The following is a 17,930-nucleotide window of genomic DNA, read 5'->3' as shown; positions in this document are numbered from 1 at the left end:
ATGTGTGCTTGGATGTGTGTGTGTGTGTGTGTGTGTGTGTGTGTGTGTGTGTGTGTGTGAGTGTGTGTAGACTAGAGGGGTGGAAGGGGAAAAAAAAAAAGGAAAAAGGAGGGGATTGTTGGGTTTTCAGGGGGGGCAAGGTCAAGTGTCATCAGGGCTTCACATCACATCCGAGCTATTTAGACTGAAGAAGCTCATGTTCGACGGTATTACCAACAAGATTAGTACAAGGATCCACTCCAAAGATGTGTCTGTGCCTTTAAATTAGATAAATACTGCTCTCTCAACAGATGAGGCAGCTGAGTTCAATCACCGCATCACTACGTCAGGACTCTTCATGGTGGCACTGACATGAACGTGGGTAACTCAAAAAGGCTTTTTTGTTGTTGTTTGTTTTGGGCCAAAGAATTAGTTTACAGCGACGATCAAAGAAGAGAGCGAGATGACGTCAGACGTTCAAGGATGAAGCATGAATAAAAACGTGAAACGGGCACCAAATTGCAGTGAATACATTCATCCTGCAGTGTGTCCTGTAACCAGCTAACGTGACGTTTCATTATTTTTATTATTGTGCAACATATCACATAAAAGCTGAGTCATGATGGAATCACGTAGCTCGTGAGTTAGCCGGTGTTTCCCACCTCGACAGTAAAACGCGAGCCTGCTCGACTCAGACTGCAGACGTGGGACGCCGGCGAAACATCTGATTGGTTCAATAATGAGCACGCTGTCACGTCCTCATCATTTTCACAGACGGCATCCAAAATGAATCTGCTCAACAGTCGCCTGGAGCAACAGGACGTCTTTTTCTCTTTGGTTCATAACAGAATTTGATTAAACTGGTCGACTATTTAATAATAAAAAAAATAAAAAAAACGAGGTAAAGTTTTTTTGTTTGGGACTCTCTTATTTTAAGGGGACAGAGACAAGATTTGTCTTGTTCTGTCCTTGGACCGTCAAAATCAAACCTATAAATGAAATCACTTGAGATAGTCAAAATTAAAAGGTGGTATGTTGACGTGCCTGAGGGATTCTGGGTAACCAGTTTGGTCATCTTTTTAGCGTTTTGTTTTAGTTGTACGTTTTATCCTGTTTTTCTCGTTTCATTGTCTGTTAAGTAGGGACGCAACAAATCACCCAACCTCCCGATACGATACCATTCTCTCCCCATTTGTTTTACAAAATTAGACCGAAAAAGATTCCTTGAACTTTTTCCACGAAAAAAACGCCGACGCACCTCGTAATCTCGTCGGCTCTTGCACTCGTTTGGGCAAGCACGGCTACAAACTGGCTCGTTAGCGTGGTTTGGCTTCGCAGTTGCCATGACAACGCCTGCTTGTTACAACCGACCGCCTCTGCTCTACAGCTGCTGACGCTCACGATAGTACTGCGATTAACTTTACATTAACTTCAGCTGCCTCGCGATGAATCTTTACATCCCGACCGTTAAATACTGAGAACGTCCTCAACAGCCTCTTTAAGAAGAAAAACATTTCACACAGGGCCTTCTTGTTTGAGTAGAAACTCAACAGATGGTTCATGCTTATCGCCGGTGAAGGTGCTCTACGCACAGCAGTCGACGCCCACCTCTCCATGTTGTGCTCTACTGAAGTGAGGAAACAAATTGACAAAACAAGCGTGATATTTGTGAGAGCGGCCAATGTTTCCTGTAAGCATGTTTTTCTCAAAACATGCTCAAGCTTTGCGTGTGACGCTTTATTATAATGATATACACCGACAGCGTGTGAAGCTCATCCTGCCCCATGAATGTACCTGCTTCAGCCGAAAATATCCAAGAAAGGGGGAGGGGCTTGGCATTTACGCACGTTTGCTCTTCAGGGAGTTGACGGCACAGTATGGAATGTTTGAATTCCTGGTAGTCTGATCCAAATCAAAGAAATCTATTAAATAAGCATCGAGGAGACAGACAAAGGGATAGTACCCACATAATAAGTGGCTTACTGAGGACACATACAAAGCTAAAGCATCCTACTTCATTAAAAATATTAAGGCAGTTGAAGACCCTTGCAAAATCTCAAGGCTTCATGAAAGGTTTGTTAATCCTGCAGACTCCAAACAAACGATATGTCACAGAACTGGTCAATATTTGCCTTCTAAAAGAGTCAAATTAAAGCTACATAAAGGTTCACACAGAGCATTCACAGCTGGAGTTCAGCTTTTAGAAGTCTGTGCGCCATGAATAATATCTCCTTAGATCAGCTCGGCCCTCGAGTCGTTCAGCAGCTCTCAGTTTGTCTTTCCTGCCCTCGCCAGGCCGGTTCATCCCATGTGTTTGATCGAGCCTTTATTTTGAAGGAATGGCGTCAGGTCGGTGCGTGGCGTCGTTCACTTTTATTACATTTCCTCCACATACCTGGCCGACATTCCACACATGATTTAAAAAAGGTACGACGAGACATGTCACACATGACAAAGAGCCCCGCTGGCAGCCGCTGGCCCTCTGTGGGAACTTCCTTTGAAATATTCAAAACATTCACGTGGTTTGAACCTCGAAAACTGACGTTAAATTAGGCAAAAAGTAAGCTTTGTGGGTTTGTTTTGCTTCCTTCTGTGGGAGAGGAAAAGTAAGAGGGAGGAAACATGGTTACTGGTAGATACAAACATTGGATGCAGAATGTTTCCAGTTGGGTTTTGCCAACACAAAGGATCCAGAATGAGAGAGTAAGCTGTGGGCTCTGTCCAGTATGATCGGATGCTCAGCGGTGGTGAATAGAGTGGGTGTGATCCATGTAATAACAAGTCCTCTTTCCCTCGGGAAGTTACCAAAACAATAGCTCTGCTGGTGTACAGGACCGTCATTATAACAACAAGCTTCCCAACTGAGCAGAATGGCTGTATCAAACGTGAGGGGAGAATGTAATAGATTATAGTTTCTGCTGTGAGTGAGGGCTCAGAGGTGGGGGGGGGGGGGGGGGGGGGGGGGGGGCTGACATGGACTATCACATGTGTAAAAGAAGCAGACGACCTTCAGACCTCCTTACTTGCATGACTCTCAGCACTGTCTGCAGCATGTGACATAGAAACACAGCTGAGCACTGCTGTGGCTGGAAGTGCTGAACGAGACTGTGCTGTCATTGGAGAAAAAAATAAAGTGTAACCAAAGGAACTTTTTTTTTCTTTTTTTAAGAATACAGTCTTTCAGGTGAGATTCAAAAGTAAAAAAAAAAAAATAATAATAATAATAATAATCTAAAATCTCCCCAAATAATGTCTCAATCTCACCAGGTTGTCCAAAGTGAACTTCACTCTCGACTGTGACTCAGAGCTCCATGAGAAAGAGTTGGAGATGAATGTCAGAAAAGTTCGGTTTGAAAAGACACAAAGGATGTGTTAGTTCAGAAGAAAACACAAAGTACACCAATGTGTTTTGATTTATTAGCGTGACTAAATCACTTCCTGCTATTTTATAAAAGAAGGGGAAAACAAAACCCTCTGCAACATGTATTTCTAAATCATTAATTGACTTGACTCCATGCACGCTGCAGTCCAACCTTGAAACGGCTTTACTTGTCTTAAGACCATGCTGACAATTTGTGTCACACACTCCGCAGAGGAAAATGCCACAGAACTGGTTTTCTGTACAAGAGGGGCTTTATCTGTGCGTGCATGCTAAATTGCTGGTAAAGATCTTGTGGGGTGCCACACGGTTCAAATTTTCCAAGAAACTAAGGGGTGTAGAATTTGAGTTAAAGTCAAGTCTTTAAAAAAAAAAAAAAAAAAAAAACCCAAAAGGTTCATTTAGGGCATAAAGAATGAACCTTTTTCAGACCATATTCCCGGTAGAGGAAGCTTGCATCACTCAAGTAAAAAGAGGCACAGACTAGCTGATCTGGGGGGGACAATACTTTGCTTACAGGTTTAACTTTTTTTCCTGCTATTCCTGGAAAAGGGCGGCTAAAGGTGGGATGAGGTTGGCTACTTGTGGGATGGGGTATTTCAGGACTTCAACCAACCTGTCAGATATGATCAGAAATACGAAAAGGTGGAACATGGCTGCCGTCACCCTGGAGGATTTTTAAAAGAGTAAGAGTAAGCATACTTAACAGGAAAATATTGAATTGTATACCTTAAAAACAGTCTGGACTACAATCAGCCTATGTAATAAATATTGTGCTTGTAGGTCCAATCCAGCGGATCACAAAGTATCAATGATGATGTTACTCAGCAAATTATCAAATGGCTTTTTTCCTATTTTCTGTGAGGGAAGTGGCAAGAAGCCCCATAATACTTATTAATCCCCCTCCAAGGAGCGCTCGCATAACTGGATTAATTCTGGCAGTAAATTGCCCAAAAACAAAAAAAACCCTCAGTCCAGGAAGGAGCAGCAGGTTTAATCTCTGAACTCTGCAGAAGCAACACGGGTGTTCTGGGGGAAAAAAAAAAAAAGTTCAGTGCTGAAATGTCCTGTGAATTTGAATTGGAAGTGGGTGAGAGTGTGAGTGAAACACGAGTCTTTGTCTTAACCTAACCTGTCCCATACTTACTTCAACACATCAGACTTGTGTCCAATCTGTCTGCTTCTGTGTCAAATACCAACGGACACATTTAAAAAGCCGTCAATATTTGTTTTTATTTAATACAACGCTCTCACTCTCTCTTAAGAGTTGATGTTATGAAGTTTTCATCAAGCTGGAGCCATGAATAACCCGACTCTTTAATGTAAAGTGTTTTTTTTCCTCACTAAAAGACAGTTAAGTTTCAACACTCGTTTTTGACTTCGGCTCAGCTCCGACGGACGGGGTTACCACTCTGACTAAAAAAAACCTCACTAAGTCGCAACACCGCCCGGGAAGGTTTGTCAACCTGCCCAACGCGATGAACTTAACACAGCTCAAGAAAAAGAGGATGCCTCCTGCTTCCTTTACACTTTAGATACTAGGGCGCTAATGTTAGCAGGCTTTTTTAGTGAGCTAACGTCTAACGGCAGGTACACCCTTGTCGGTTAAAAACGTTGAGCTAACAAGCGAAGGATCACATACCAATCACCTCGTGCAGCTCATAATCATCTTTGTTGATGGACCAGGGTTGGGAGCTCAGGTCCTCCGACATGGCTGAGGAGTCTGCTGCGGGCCGTGCAATATGTGAAACGACTGGTGAATCCAAAGACTGCCCGTGAAAAGAAGTCAAAGTAATCCAAACAGGACCCAACAAGAGCGACACTTCCCTCTTCTTTGAGAATCCTGCAGCACTCCTGTCATTCCCAAAGTTTGACACTAGCCGAGCAGCCCCGCCTACCGCATACCGACTGAGCAAATATGGACCTCTCCGGCAGCCATATTGAGTGTTGCACACAAGACCGCGCTGTGTGCTTCGGAATCCTTCTGATAGATATATAGATAGATGTATATATGAAGATAAAACGAACACTTGTGATTCATTAGCAGGGCTCGTTTAACGTCGAGCAGTCAGTGCGACAGACGCTTTACTGTTATCACTTTGACAATAAATGTATTTCGGAATATCGCATTTTGTCTGACTATAAATTATGTGTCTGTATTTTTATTTTTTGAAGCCACAATAAAACGATAAATAAAAAAAACATTTACTAAAATAATTCCGCCACACTCATAATGGCAGTTAGAAGCGTGACCTCTTTACCCGGGGTTGAGTCTGGAAGGATATCAATATCTTACTTCTGAAAAATCACATCTATTTTTTGTGACTCTGATTACCACACTTCACACCAAGCCCCCACCGGCCAATTTCCATTACTTTTTTAAGAATAATTTTAAACGCATGATATGCTGAGCTTTGCTACCTGAAAGAATGAAATCAGGGCAGTTGTTTCTGCGTGAAAAGAGGCGTGTTGCTACGGAAACATCCTGTCCTCTGATTGGACAAAACCACGTACACTGCTCTGTGACTGGATGTAAATGTGTTGACAGAGGTGCGCTTTCTAACATGAGGGATATTGCACAATTGCGACGCTTGCTGGAGAATAACATCCTTTCATCAATGTACATATGCTCTACAAATAAAAATCAAACTTATACTTTAAAAAAACGTAACATTTATTAAATCGAAAACATTTACACCATTTTACACAATATGGATTACATGATAAAAAAACAAAACAATATTATAACAGATATTTAAATGTCAGACCTTAAGGTGAGATATGAAAGCTCAAGGCAGGTGTCAACAGTGAAACTGAACATGTGAAAGTATCACAATCAAAATATCTCTTCCTCTTCCTCTTAAGCTGCATCCTCATCAAGAGGTTGACTCATAAAAGGAAGTAACCCTAAAAAAGAACAGCCCTTCACAGAGCGGTTAGTACATTTTGCGTAAAAAAAGATCTGAAAATAAAAAGATTCTCCTATCCAACTCGAATAAAAAAAAATTAAAAGTGCAGTGACAACTTTTGTTAGTACTTGGTGCACTTCAACAGCGAGAGTAATGTATGAAAATATTAGGAAATCAATATCTTTTTTTCATAGAAAACACAAATAGAAGCATTATGGTATGTACACATAAAAAACTGAGTTGAGAAACCAGCAGTATAAGGCTCACAATCAATACTGGATGGCACATGTGCTTACTGGCAATTGTCCCTCATTCTCTTCAACTGAATGAAAAGGGAAGTGAGAGAGCTTTGGCCAGCCGTGTCCAGAACCAGGTTTGTGTGCAAGGCCGGGTGTAGTCACAAACGGTGAGGAAACGTAATATGGTAGGGAATGGCTTTTTCATTTTTTTGTAAACCACTGGGATTAGCCGTTTATTTCGGGCTCCTGTAACAATTAAAAGAAGAAACATTTAGTTATAGCCATTAAAGGACATTTATCAGAAAACAAGTGCTTTTAAACATAAGAGAGTCTACTTTACCAGGACAGAGGCTGAGAGCAAACTTGGTCTGAAAGTCACATGCATCGCTTTCAAGGTATTCATCAGAAATGACCACCACCATTCTTTTGCACCTGCAGAGATTACATATGTATTAGAATTGTTGCCGTTTCATTGCGGTTTAGCACTACACATTTGTTTACTAAGTTCTTTTTCTTATTTTACTATATTCAAAAATTGGTTGTGTTACTGGATGTATAGATGCCTAATTGGTCCTTGTATGCTTTTGTACTGGTTTATGAGTCCGTGATACTTTACCGCGTTGGCCTTGATTGTACAACTGCAGATGAATAAATGAATGGTACGATATGTAATATCACTGTCAGTATGGACATGGATTGTTGTACACATAGTAGAGTCTGGATCACGGTTGTTTTCAGAAAGCAGGTAAGTTGACTTGGAGTTATTACTTTCAGTTTTTCTACATGACACTTCAAATGAAACTCTGTTATTAGTTAAACACACTTTTTAAGTCATTTGTTTCTGTGAACATTTTTTGTTCACACAGATAATTGACAGAGTCAAAGATAGTAATCCACATTATGTGGGTGATACACAATCTGTGATAAAAATCACACCTTCATGACTTTCCAAAAGCTACTGTGTGTTACATCATATTACAAGTCATTTTCATAATATTCATTAGATAAAAATCCAGAAAAACCAATGTGCTTTTGCTTAGGCTAAACTACCTGCTTAAACTGATAGTTATAGGAGGATACACCTGCTACTTGTGTTAGTGTTTTCTTGTTATATTAAAAGCAAAAGAAAAAAAAACAGACTGACAGAGTTATAATTTTTTAAATATCCCACCTTTTCTCAATAAGTTCACTCGTGATTGTCCACACACAGGAGCCCGGGAGGACATCTCGGTCAAACACACACAACTTCAGCTTGTAATCTGTCTGCTCCAACTGCCGGATCATCTCATGCACAAAGTCAAAGTCACTCTGGCAGTAGCAGATGAAGGCATCGAACATCTCAGGAGTACCTGCATTCGATAACAATTTATTCAAATCAGCAACACAACTAAATTCATTCTGGTATGCTCAAGTAGATTTCTACAGAACTAGACTATATTCTACAGAAGCCTCCTAACAACATCACTAATCTGCGTGTGTGTGTGCGTGTGTGTGTGTGCGTGTGTGTAAGGTAGTGAATGGAATTCACCACTGTTTATTATAAGTGTAACCAGAATAAATACATTCTGGACCAGGAAGGGCAATACAGTATATCCTGAAGGCAGCCCTCCTTTCACTTGTTTAAAAGCAGTGATTCTTAACGTTGCACTGAATCATATATACAGTATGTGTTTTGGATGTAATTCACGCAGACTGCAAAAGGGACTCAGTTGTGTTGGTGTCGTTTATGATTTAAGGTTTATAAGTAAAAGCTTTTACAAAGATGCGGACCTTCTGGGTCATCGTCGAGGGTGATGCCGATCCTCTCTGGGGCAGGCCGAGGGAGGCAGCTGTCGACTTCATGAACCTGTACAGGGGGCGTGGCCTTCTTCTTCAGACTCTCACAATATTTTCTCACATCCTCTTCTAGTACAGCAAAGGTGGATATGAACAAACACAAACACATCAAAAGTTAACATGCAGAAAGTTGGAGTCGGTGTCAGAGAAAGCCGATTTGACTGTAGCCTACAAATTGATACTAACTCTGATCTTTTTTTAACCGTAAGTGTTAAAGCAACAAAAGGTTCTTGATTGCAGACGTGGATCGGCGCTGTCTGAAGTCTGATAACTGATCCCTACATGACAGTACATCAATATTGGACCTGATACCGATAATGTATCAGATCTGTCCCATCTCTACAAATTGGTCTTGAGTTAAATGTTATTGTCACACACACACACACACACACACACACACACACACACACACACACACACACACACACAAAAACTGAATTTGGGTAAACGTTATTTCATACAAGCTGAATTATATGTGGACATACTATCAGTAATATAGGAATTAAGATTGCCATAATTTATGACACTGTTATAGGCCATATTTTTCATGCCATGTATTTTATTAATACAATGCAAGCGATGTCACTTTAATGATGGATATTATCTAAAAGTACTGGAGTAAAAAACAACAACATTTGAACCCAAAGCTGCAATAAAAGAAGAAAAATAGATCAAGGTACCAACACTTTTCCAGTCCATTTTTTTGCAAAATGAAAATTGTTAGGAGTATGCTTGCAACTTTTTATACAAGAAAATACCCCCAAAGTTTGCCTTTATGACTTCTACTAATCTTCCCTCTATATCAAACATGTATTGATATCGTATCGAAGTCTAAAATACAAGTTCTGTGACAATCTATTACTGTGAACTAAGTTAAGGAATCATTTCTTTATGTAGCCTAAAGAACTTGGGTTTAGCTTTAATGCTTATAGGCTTTATTATGCATGTTTAATAAGCATCCTAGGCTGAAGGAAATAACCAGAAATGTGTCTTCAACTGACCTATCAAAGGACGCAGATCCTCCACTATGTCCTTCCTCTCCACCTCGGTCAGAATAGACAGCAACTTCCCGACTGTCGCATCTGTGGATCGAGCCTGCCAGTCGTCCAGAACCGTCTTAGTCGGACTTCTTGACATTTCAAAGTTCTTTATCTCCAGATATGAGTAGCCCATGGCTTCAGTGACAGCCATCCAGTCCGCAGCTACTGGGTTTTTTGGGTTCAGATAAAGTCCCAACTTATTCCTCACGGTCACGTTCAGGGCGATGAGGGGAGTACACATCAAATCTGAGTCGATACACTCCATGTCTGAAGATCAATAAGAACTACGATGTGGGGAACAGAGAAGGCTTGTTGTGAAGAAATAAGTTTACCTGACAAGAGAACACGGAAGTGATGTGGGTCTGCTGGGCTGCACGCGGATTGCGTCACATGTAGGAGGAGAAACCAAACAGAGGTCCCTCCTGTATTTCTGAAGTTACTTATTTACTACTTTCATCTGTATTTTGGTGACGAGAACAAAATCGTCCTTTTAGTTTGTGTGAAATCCGTTGTTATACAATAAAGTGGAGGTGAAGTTAGACAAATGGGTTTTGTATTATTTTCGTTGCTTTTTGGTCTTTGTCTACATTCAAAGCTGACAGAAAAACTTTGCATCTTTCCATTAAAAAATAGTAACCGTGACTCTTCAATGAACATTTCAATTTTCAGTATCATACTGAGTAATAACTTCATATGCAAAAAAGATCACAAGTCACAAACTAGATAAAGATACCTTTTTATTCAAAACTGTCCCCAATATTCAAACTGAACATTTAATAAAATAAAATAAAATAAAATAAAAACCAGAACAAAGAGAAGAAATTTAACATGAAAAACACTGCCTCAAAAACACAAGCTGAAGCAATTCACTGAAGTAAAAACCACATTGTGGCTTTCAGACTTCCTTGAAGGTAACAGGAAACAAGAGTGCATATCAGGTGCTCAATGAGAACTACTTGATGGCCCATATAGACAAGACAGGTTGAAGTAAGTGTTCCGCGTTCCCTGAAATCCTCATTTGACAACTTCCTACTTTGTAAACGTCACTGTGCGTCACACGATTTCCAGTAGCTGTATCACTGAAGCTTCTGTCCATGAGATGCACTTCAGTGTGTGCTCAGCTTTTGCTTCGAGGCAGATCACAAGTTTTTGCTCTTTGAGAAGTAGAAATCAATGCCTCTGTCTCGATGCTGTTTCGGAGTGTGTGATGGGCCTTTCTTTCCTCTTGGTGAAGGCCCCGTTCCACTCTGGAAAAAAAAGAAAAGAAAAGAAACGCTAAACAAATTGCTTTCACTTTGACTTTTTAACAGAAACAGTGAGGTAACGCTGATAGTCCAATTCAATAGCTGGTGGGGTTTTTTTTTTCACAGTAAAAGTCCTGAAGCCAGTGATTGGTAGTGGTGGAAGAAGTATCAATAAACGTCAGCAATGCACTGAAACCTCGATGTCAAAATACCGGGAAAAGCTCAGCTTTCAAAATTCTACTTAAAAGAAGTATTATCAGCCAGAAGCACTTTTTTTTAAACTCTCTCGTACTATCTCTGCACAAAAGTTGATCATTGACTGATATGTGATTACGTGTCAGATTATACAATACATTACATATGGCATTATGGGGCAGCAGCAGCTCAGGAGGGCCACCGGTCCTGCCGACCGAAAATTAGAGAAGTTGTTCTAGTAGCTGGAGAGGTGCCAGGGCACTTCTTGAGTACTGCCCTTGAGCAAGGCACCAAACCCCTAACTCTCCTGGTGGGGCTACCTGCATAGCGAAGCACTCTGACATCTCTCCACCAATGCATGTCCACAGGTCCAGTTTGTGCATGTGTGTGATTCGGGCCTGTGTGCGTGAGAAGCATGTCTTGAAAATAAAAGAGTGTAAACCCGAATTTCTCCCAGGGATTAATAAAGTATTTCAAAATCAGATATTACTATAATTTACATTATGATGTCCTATTAGGATGGACATGGTGAAGTTAACTCAAAACTGATAAAAGTATATATTAAATGTATCCAGACCATCCGTTTCTTTTTACAAGCTAAACAGGTTTCTGGAAACCGCAGTTAAACATGAATAGTTAGTTAGAAGCCACCATTGTTGTTAGTAAGGAAGCATAAAAAAGCTTTTACACCAGCAGCATGCAAACATACGACACACTTCCTTTTTCTAAAACACCCACCGGCTTCTTGTTAACGTGTCTGCTCCACTCAGGCGCCATGACGACGGGGGTGGGGTACGTTTCACCCAGGGACACTTGAGCGCGTGACAGCGCAGCGCTGCTGAGGGTCCAGGGTGTGTGTGCGTCTGCTCCCCTGACGCCCTGCAGCTCGGGAACCCACTGGCGCACATAGTCACCCTGAAGCAGAGGCACTTTCATCAGCACAGCGTGACTCAGCAAACAACAAAAAGACTCCAGACCAAAAGTGTCAAAGAGAGGTGTGCTCATACGGCTTGAACATACGTTATTGTCGTAGTCCAGGCCTTGCTTGATCATGTTGAACTTGCGGTTCTCTCTGGGGTCGTTTCCAATGCCAGCGCTGTATAACCAGTTTCCATAGTTACTGCAGACATCGTGGTCGATCTTTGGAGGCATATACAAAATGAGCTCATTGAGCAATAAAATCTACTTAATAGGTAATTAAAAATAGCTGAAACAACACATTAAGTACGTCGTTCTCAATACTGAACTTGTTTCTCCCATAATTATGTCCTCAAAAAAATTTCACAATTCAAAAGCTCCAAACTCATTTTAAAACCCGGCCTTGACTAATTACCAGAAGATACTCAAACCACTCGGCTCCCATCCTCCAGTCCAGGCCCAGGTCCTTCGTGAGAAAGCTTGCAACGTTCTGTCGCCCCCTGTTGGACATGAAGCCCGTCAACGCCAGCTCTCTCATGTTGGCGTCCACAAAGGGCACTCCGGTCCGTCCCTCTGCAATTAGACACATCGACATGTAACGCACCGCTTAAGAAACTTCTCTCTCTTTTTTTTTTTTTTGAACGCTTCATGAGGAGGGAAAGCTGCGAACCTTTCCATGCGTTGAAAAGCTTCATGTCCTTTTTCCAAGGAATAGATTTGTCTTGAAGTCCTGGTAAAAAAGGTTAAAAAAAAACCCAACTTGAGTTTGAAATCCCAGTGATGGAAGAAGTATTCATTTATGAAAGCAGTTAAAGTTAAGAGATTTGAAGAGGTGAGGTCTGACCTTGGACTTGAAACAGTCTGTTTCCATACTTGACAGCCACAAACTTGAAGTAATCCCTCCACAAAAGTTCAAAAATGACCCTGAGAGACAGCAGCGAAGACCCAGAGAATAGTTTCACTTTGTTTGTTTCATGTTAAGTGCACACTTTTGATTCCAGCAGATAATCCTGACAGCAAACAAACGACGACAATCTCACAGAATCTCACTACAGCGTTTGACATGGACGATTGTACGAGAGAAACACCAACGATCTAATAGATTTGTCTTTAAGTGTTGTCACACGTTAAATTCATTCCGTGCATTTATTTCACTTCGAATTGGACAAATTTTAAAGATTGTTTTTTTTCTCCACATGTTATTCATGAAGTGAAAGGCTGTCAGAGCTCGGCTCATTCTAGCTCTTGATTACTCGGCTTCCATCATGTGCATCACGGGTCAGCTCTGAGTGTTTACTGTAAGTTAAACAAAACAACAACAACAAAAAACACTTGATGGTTTATTAAAAAGAAACGCATTAATAAATAAACAACTTCATCATACTCTTCATCGCCCTCTCTGTCCGTGCAGCGGCGGTGACCTTTCGATGCAATCGTGTTTGTTTATTCCTCACCATCACTTCTTATTGTTTTTATCTGACACGGGATCAGACAGCTGCCGATGGATCAGGTTGCTGTGGAAGAAGCGACAGGGATAGATCCCAACCCGTGTCCTTAATGCATTTTTATGTGTTTATGTTTACAGCACGCCACAATCTACACGACTGTGTGTCCCCCGTTTTTATACTAAGTTATAAATCATGAGCAAAGGAGAGACGTTTAAAACATCCTTGAGATTGAGCACGGCTGGAGATGCAGAGATCCATTCATTTTATGTATCTGTGTAAAGCGATGAAGTATCCTTTACAGAGATCGTTTTTAATGTAGCGCTCCTTTTTTTTTTTTTTTTTTTAGGAGATGTTGAGAAGTTTGGGATTTTGTATGCATGTTTTTTCCTTTCTTGTATGTGGAGCTCCAGGAACGCTGTTTACGCCACTGTGAAATACTGCAAACTCCAAACTCACCAGTACGTGCTCTGGTTGGCTGTTCGCTCCCTCTCATACTGCTGGATCTGATGATAAATATACCTGGGTGAAATGCAGCCCATTGCCAGCCTGGAGGAATGCCAGGGGAGCAGACGTTAGAGATGTTTTTTTTAATTTTTTTTATAGGACTTCGTAGGATGGAACATTAAACTGCAGAAGGCATTCAGTCGTAGACAAAAATCATAGAATAAAACTCACCAGGGTGCAAACTTAGTGGAATAATCCACCCCCATCAAGCCATTACGAGTCTCCTTGTAAGTTGCCACCGCATTCTACAAAACATATATAGTCTTTTATTACACCTTTGAGTTAAAGTTATTGTCATTTAGAAAAGCGCAGCCTCTTCAGATTTGTGATTTGTGTTGTGCTTACCGTGTCCCAGAAATAGTGCTTGAGTCTGCCCAGGGCCGGACTCTCACCGCCGCTGCAGGGAAAGGCTGAGCGAGGATCACTCAGAGGCTCTATGAGGGGAAAAAAACAAACGTTTCAGGATCAGACTGGTTTCATACGTGCTGAATACTCCCCGATGTACATTCAGACACGCGGAGCCATAAAAGCGTAATCATATACGTGGATATCAGCGGGCTCGCTCGCTGGCACTTAACGAGGAAATCTGTGCGCAGCAGTTTGCCTATTGAATTTTGAAATGCAAGCAATGCGGTTTGACTCAATAAAAGGCACGGCATAAAATGAACCTTTTACGCCTCCCGCTTGCAAACAGCATGTAAAGGCTTTTTTTTTTTTGCAAAAGCCAATTTAATAAGCACATCAAATAAGAACGTAAAAAAATGAGGCACGTAGGTGGTTTGTTTCGATGTTACTGATGCAACAGAGACATAGAGGAAAAGATATGTTGAGGATAAAGATGCCAGGGAGCGTTTCTTTCTGTTGAGAACACCATGAAAGGGAATCTATGGCCGCTGGTGAAAAGAACTGGTTCAAAAGTTAAAAAAGTTTGGTTTTTTTCACCCACTTTTTGAAGACGTTCTATGTTTGGATGTTTCACAGTGAAATCTGCTCACACATTCACACACACAGATTTATTAAGAAGCCGCTCATATTTAGTTTGTAAATTAAAAGTGAATTCGTCTCAAACGACAGGACAAAAAAAAAAATGCACACAGGAGTGGACCAGGAGCAAAATTTCACGACGTTCCATTTTTGAATGTCGACGCTCTTCAGCTTCAGCCTTCCATTGTTCGGTAAAAGCTGCTCACGTCAGGTATCGGACAACTACGTCAGCACCCAGGGGGTCTTTCTGTCTATAGCTAGTCAGAGCTTGCGTTCCATTTAAGTCGGAGCTGGGAATGACGCCGCACACGAGTTGAGCGCGTTTCAGTTGCAAGTTGGAAAAGCAACACGGACACCTCCATGAGTACCTTTTTGTTTCGTCAGCTAATACCAGATAATAACAACACACTGCGTGACGGTTTGTGCACAAAAAAATAAAAGCACAACACTTCCACAGATAGAACTTGCAAGACACTAACGGTGTGATTGACTTAATCACACAAAAAGAGGAGCAAGCGGCTAATAAACACTGTAGTTACATCATCTTTAACGTACGGTTGATTCACGTAGCAGCCATGTTGGATTCTAACTTTGGGCGACTCCGACTGTCCGACCAGTAAATGCGACTTCCAGGTGACACTTCCGACTGGGAACTCGGAATTTCCCACTTCAATGTTTCAAACTGCTGTCTGTATGAATTTTCTAAACCTCTCTTTTAAATCCACCCAGCACTATAAAGCGCTGTGTGTTTATTTCATGAACAATAAAGGCGAATGAAATCACGTCCCTGCAAAGACAAGGTTTCATCCGCGGCTTCATGCATCCTGTTTCTGCGACATCTGTCTTCTCCATCGCCCCTTGAACATGTTGGTGTTGTAACAACATTCTAACCAGGATGAAAAGAGGTTTCAGATGAGCCGACTTGACTTCACTTTGTTGTCAACAGTGTTGTTGGTACTCAAGTGGGGAGGCTCGCCTGTTTGTTGGAGGTCCTCTGCTGTAGGGATCGCTCCCTCCTCCAGGCCTTGTGGCAGAGGCTTCAGCTGCTCAGGAGTTGGGAACAAAGGCCTCACTCTGCTCTGGGTCTCCACTGCCTTCCTGAACTGTGTGTACACATCAGGCAGTCTGTCAAATAAGGAGGAAAATGGACAAGATCTTTGAAGCACTTTCTCCATTCACATGTCTCAGAGTATGGCTTGGAAAACAAAAACAACAACAAAATATTGGACAGAGGTGTGAGGTGTGTCATCTCATTTCTGACCTGGACATGTGGGGGAATGGCAGGTCATCTCTGTGGAACAGCGTCGACCCCCAGCAGGTGTGGACTTTGACCTTCATCTGCGCACAGACATCTTTCACTCTGTTCTCCACGTTCAGCTCTTCTGAAGTAACCTTAAACATGCAGCAAACGTTCAGCATCAGAGGACAGTTCCACTGAAGTAGTGATGATGGCATGAAGAAAAGACTGTGTGAAGCTACCTCTTCATGGAAAGCCACGGTGCTGACGGTGCCCAGCTGCTTGATGAGGTCGGCAACTACCTCCTCCGGCTTACCCTGTCTGACCACCAGGTTGCTGTCACACACACACACACACACACACACACACACACACAAAACAAGTCTCAGTTAACACCAACACGGGCAAGCTGCATCCTGGGTAGAGAGCCAGGAGGGCTTTTTTCTGCCAATGCAGCACATGTTGTTATTGTAAAGATAAACTCGTACAGGCCCAGATGTGTCCACATCCTTTCACATCTACAGGACACCAGTTTAATCTGCAATGAATGCATTACATGCATAAATTATTCACAAAATCAAAATCACTTTTTTAACCTGTAAAAATAATACTCCGCAAAAAAAAAGGAGTTGAAACGTGTAGAAAGTCTGAAATGTAAATAAGGCAGCAGACACAGAAATTGGAGTCCCATATCCTGGAAGACCAAGTAATGCACAACAGCATAGTCACCTGCCCTTGTTGAGTAACGTGTTCCTGAGGTCCCTGATACTCTCCAGTAAGAAGCGCAGGCGGAAAGGTCCAGTTTTTGGCAGGTTGTAGTTGTACGTTCCAACATAATGTCTGGGATCAAAGCAGTACAGAGGGACTATGTACTCTGCATTTCTTTGAGCCCAGTGGAAAATCTGCATGAAGAGATATTCAGTACGGGTCAACATAATCATCAAATATCTCGGTGTCATGGTTAGTGGCAGCAAACAAATTAACCTGTAGAAAATGTTTGACGTTTTGCATACTCTTTAAAAATCAATATTACGTCTGATGCACCACACACCTGCGAAGGTAAATGAAAATACAACACAACAGTTCGCATTGAAAACACATGTTTTTAAATCTGATCTGTCTTTCCACGGGTGAAAATGTACATTGTGTTTCTGCCTAGTATTTTTTAATTCTATCGTATTTTTCTCCCTTTATTTAATACATGCTGTTTATATTCCCTGTTTTTGGAGCTGCTGTAACAACCAAATGTCCCCCATTGATGGATCAATAAAGTGTATCCTTATTTCACATCACCTCAATTTCAATTAAATATATTTTATTTTATTTTGAAACTGTAAATAGGATGTCGTACAATTCAAATCTACATTATAGCCTGAAGTGTTCCTCTCTCTCCAAGCACTGCACAAACAAAAAAGTCAATAAACAATATTTCTACTGTGTAAGTTGTCAAGAACTTGATGAGGCTTTTATTCTGAAGTATCACCGGAAGTGTCTTTGTTTGCTAGCTAACAAGCATAAAGCGAGTAGATATACTGTAAAAAATTAAGTAGATTGCATTCTACATAACCTTAACGATTATCATTTATCCCAGAATAAAAGTAACATTATCATGAATAGCTAATCAGGTCAGTTTGACACTGTAGTTGGAGGTTTTGTCAGCGCTTTAAAGTTATATATCGTGTCGGATTTCATAACTGAATGGACACTTACCTCGTTGTCGTGGAGACGCAGGTCGTTTCTCAGCAAACATATGACTGTCCGGGAGGTAGACATTGTCGACGTATTTTAAAGGGCAGTAATAGTTGTTTCTGGAAAAGATAGTGTTGTTGGTACCAGCAGAGAGGAGAGACGTGTTTGTTACGTCAGCTCCACGGAGTGTCACGTTTTCAAACACGACGTTACAAAACGTCTGCTTTCATAAGGTTGAACAGCTGTTCAGAGCCGAAGGGGTTAACCATCAGCATGCATCTGATTATGCTTTATTTTTACAGTCTATGTTTCACATAAATCCAATCTTT

At 41.3% G+C, this 17,930-nt stretch overlaps 4 protein-coding genes across 5 annotated transcripts in view; 1 reads left to right on the top strand and 3 right to left on the bottom strand.

Annotated features, from left to right (window-relative positions):
- The window catches only part of oxsr1b (oxidative stress responsive kinase 1b), a 39,702-nt gene extending 34,126 nt beyond the window's left edge, over positions 1-5,576 (bottom strand). Inside the window, exon 1 of one of the 2 annotated variants that reach the window (XM_079360756.1) lies at positions 5,001-5,576. In XM_079360756.1, coding sequence (XP_079216882.1) covers positions 5,001-5,070 — 70 coding nt within the window. In that variant the 5' untranslated portion in view covers positions 5,071-5,576. The remainder of the gene's footprint in view (positions 1-5,000) is intronic. The other variant, XM_079360755.1, reaches the window with a different exon arrangement.
- The window catches only part of inhbaa (inhibin subunit beta Aa), a 267,804-nt gene that overhangs the window by 230,361 nt on the left and 19,513 nt on the right, over positions 1-17,930 (top strand). The window lies entirely within an intron of this gene.
- On the bottom strand, positions 6,015-9,791 carry myd88 (MYD88 innate immune signal transduction adaptor). The gene is made up of 5 exons (XM_079361622.1): positions 9,344-9,791; positions 8,277-8,411; positions 7,678-7,855; positions 6,847-6,938; positions 6,015-6,752 (listed from the first exon to the last, which is right to left on the bottom strand). Exons 1-5 carry the CDS (start codon positions 9,645-9,647, stop codon positions 6,586-6,588), a joined length of 876 nt encoding a protein of 291 aa, XP_079217748.1. The 5' UTR covers positions 9,648-9,791; the 3' UTR covers positions 6,015-6,585.
- cry-dash (cryptochrome DASH) lies at positions 10,107-17,790 on the bottom strand. The gene is made up of 14 exons (XM_079361830.1): positions 17,623-17,790; positions 16,642-16,814; positions 16,155-16,248; positions 15,937-16,067; positions 15,652-15,800; positions 14,037-14,125; positions 13,863-13,936; positions 13,644-13,733; positions 12,584-12,663; positions 12,410-12,469; positions 12,155-12,312; positions 11,842-11,961; positions 11,560-11,736; positions 10,107-10,629 (listed from the first exon to the last, which is right to left on the bottom strand). Exons 1-14 carry the CDS (start codon positions 17,683-17,685, stop codon positions 10,522-10,524), a joined length of 1,566 nt encoding a protein of 521 aa, XP_079217956.1. The 5' UTR covers positions 17,686-17,790; the 3' UTR covers positions 10,107-10,521.

Source organism: Symphodus melops, assembly GCF_947650265.1.
Source record: "Symphodus melops genome assembly, chromosome: 14".
Taxonomy (NCBI): Eukaryota; Metazoa; Chordata; class Actinopteri; order Labriformes; family Labridae; genus Symphodus; species Symphodus melops.
The sequence above is the reverse complement of the archived record's forward strand: the minus strand, read 5'-3'. Positions and strand labels throughout refer to the sequence as shown.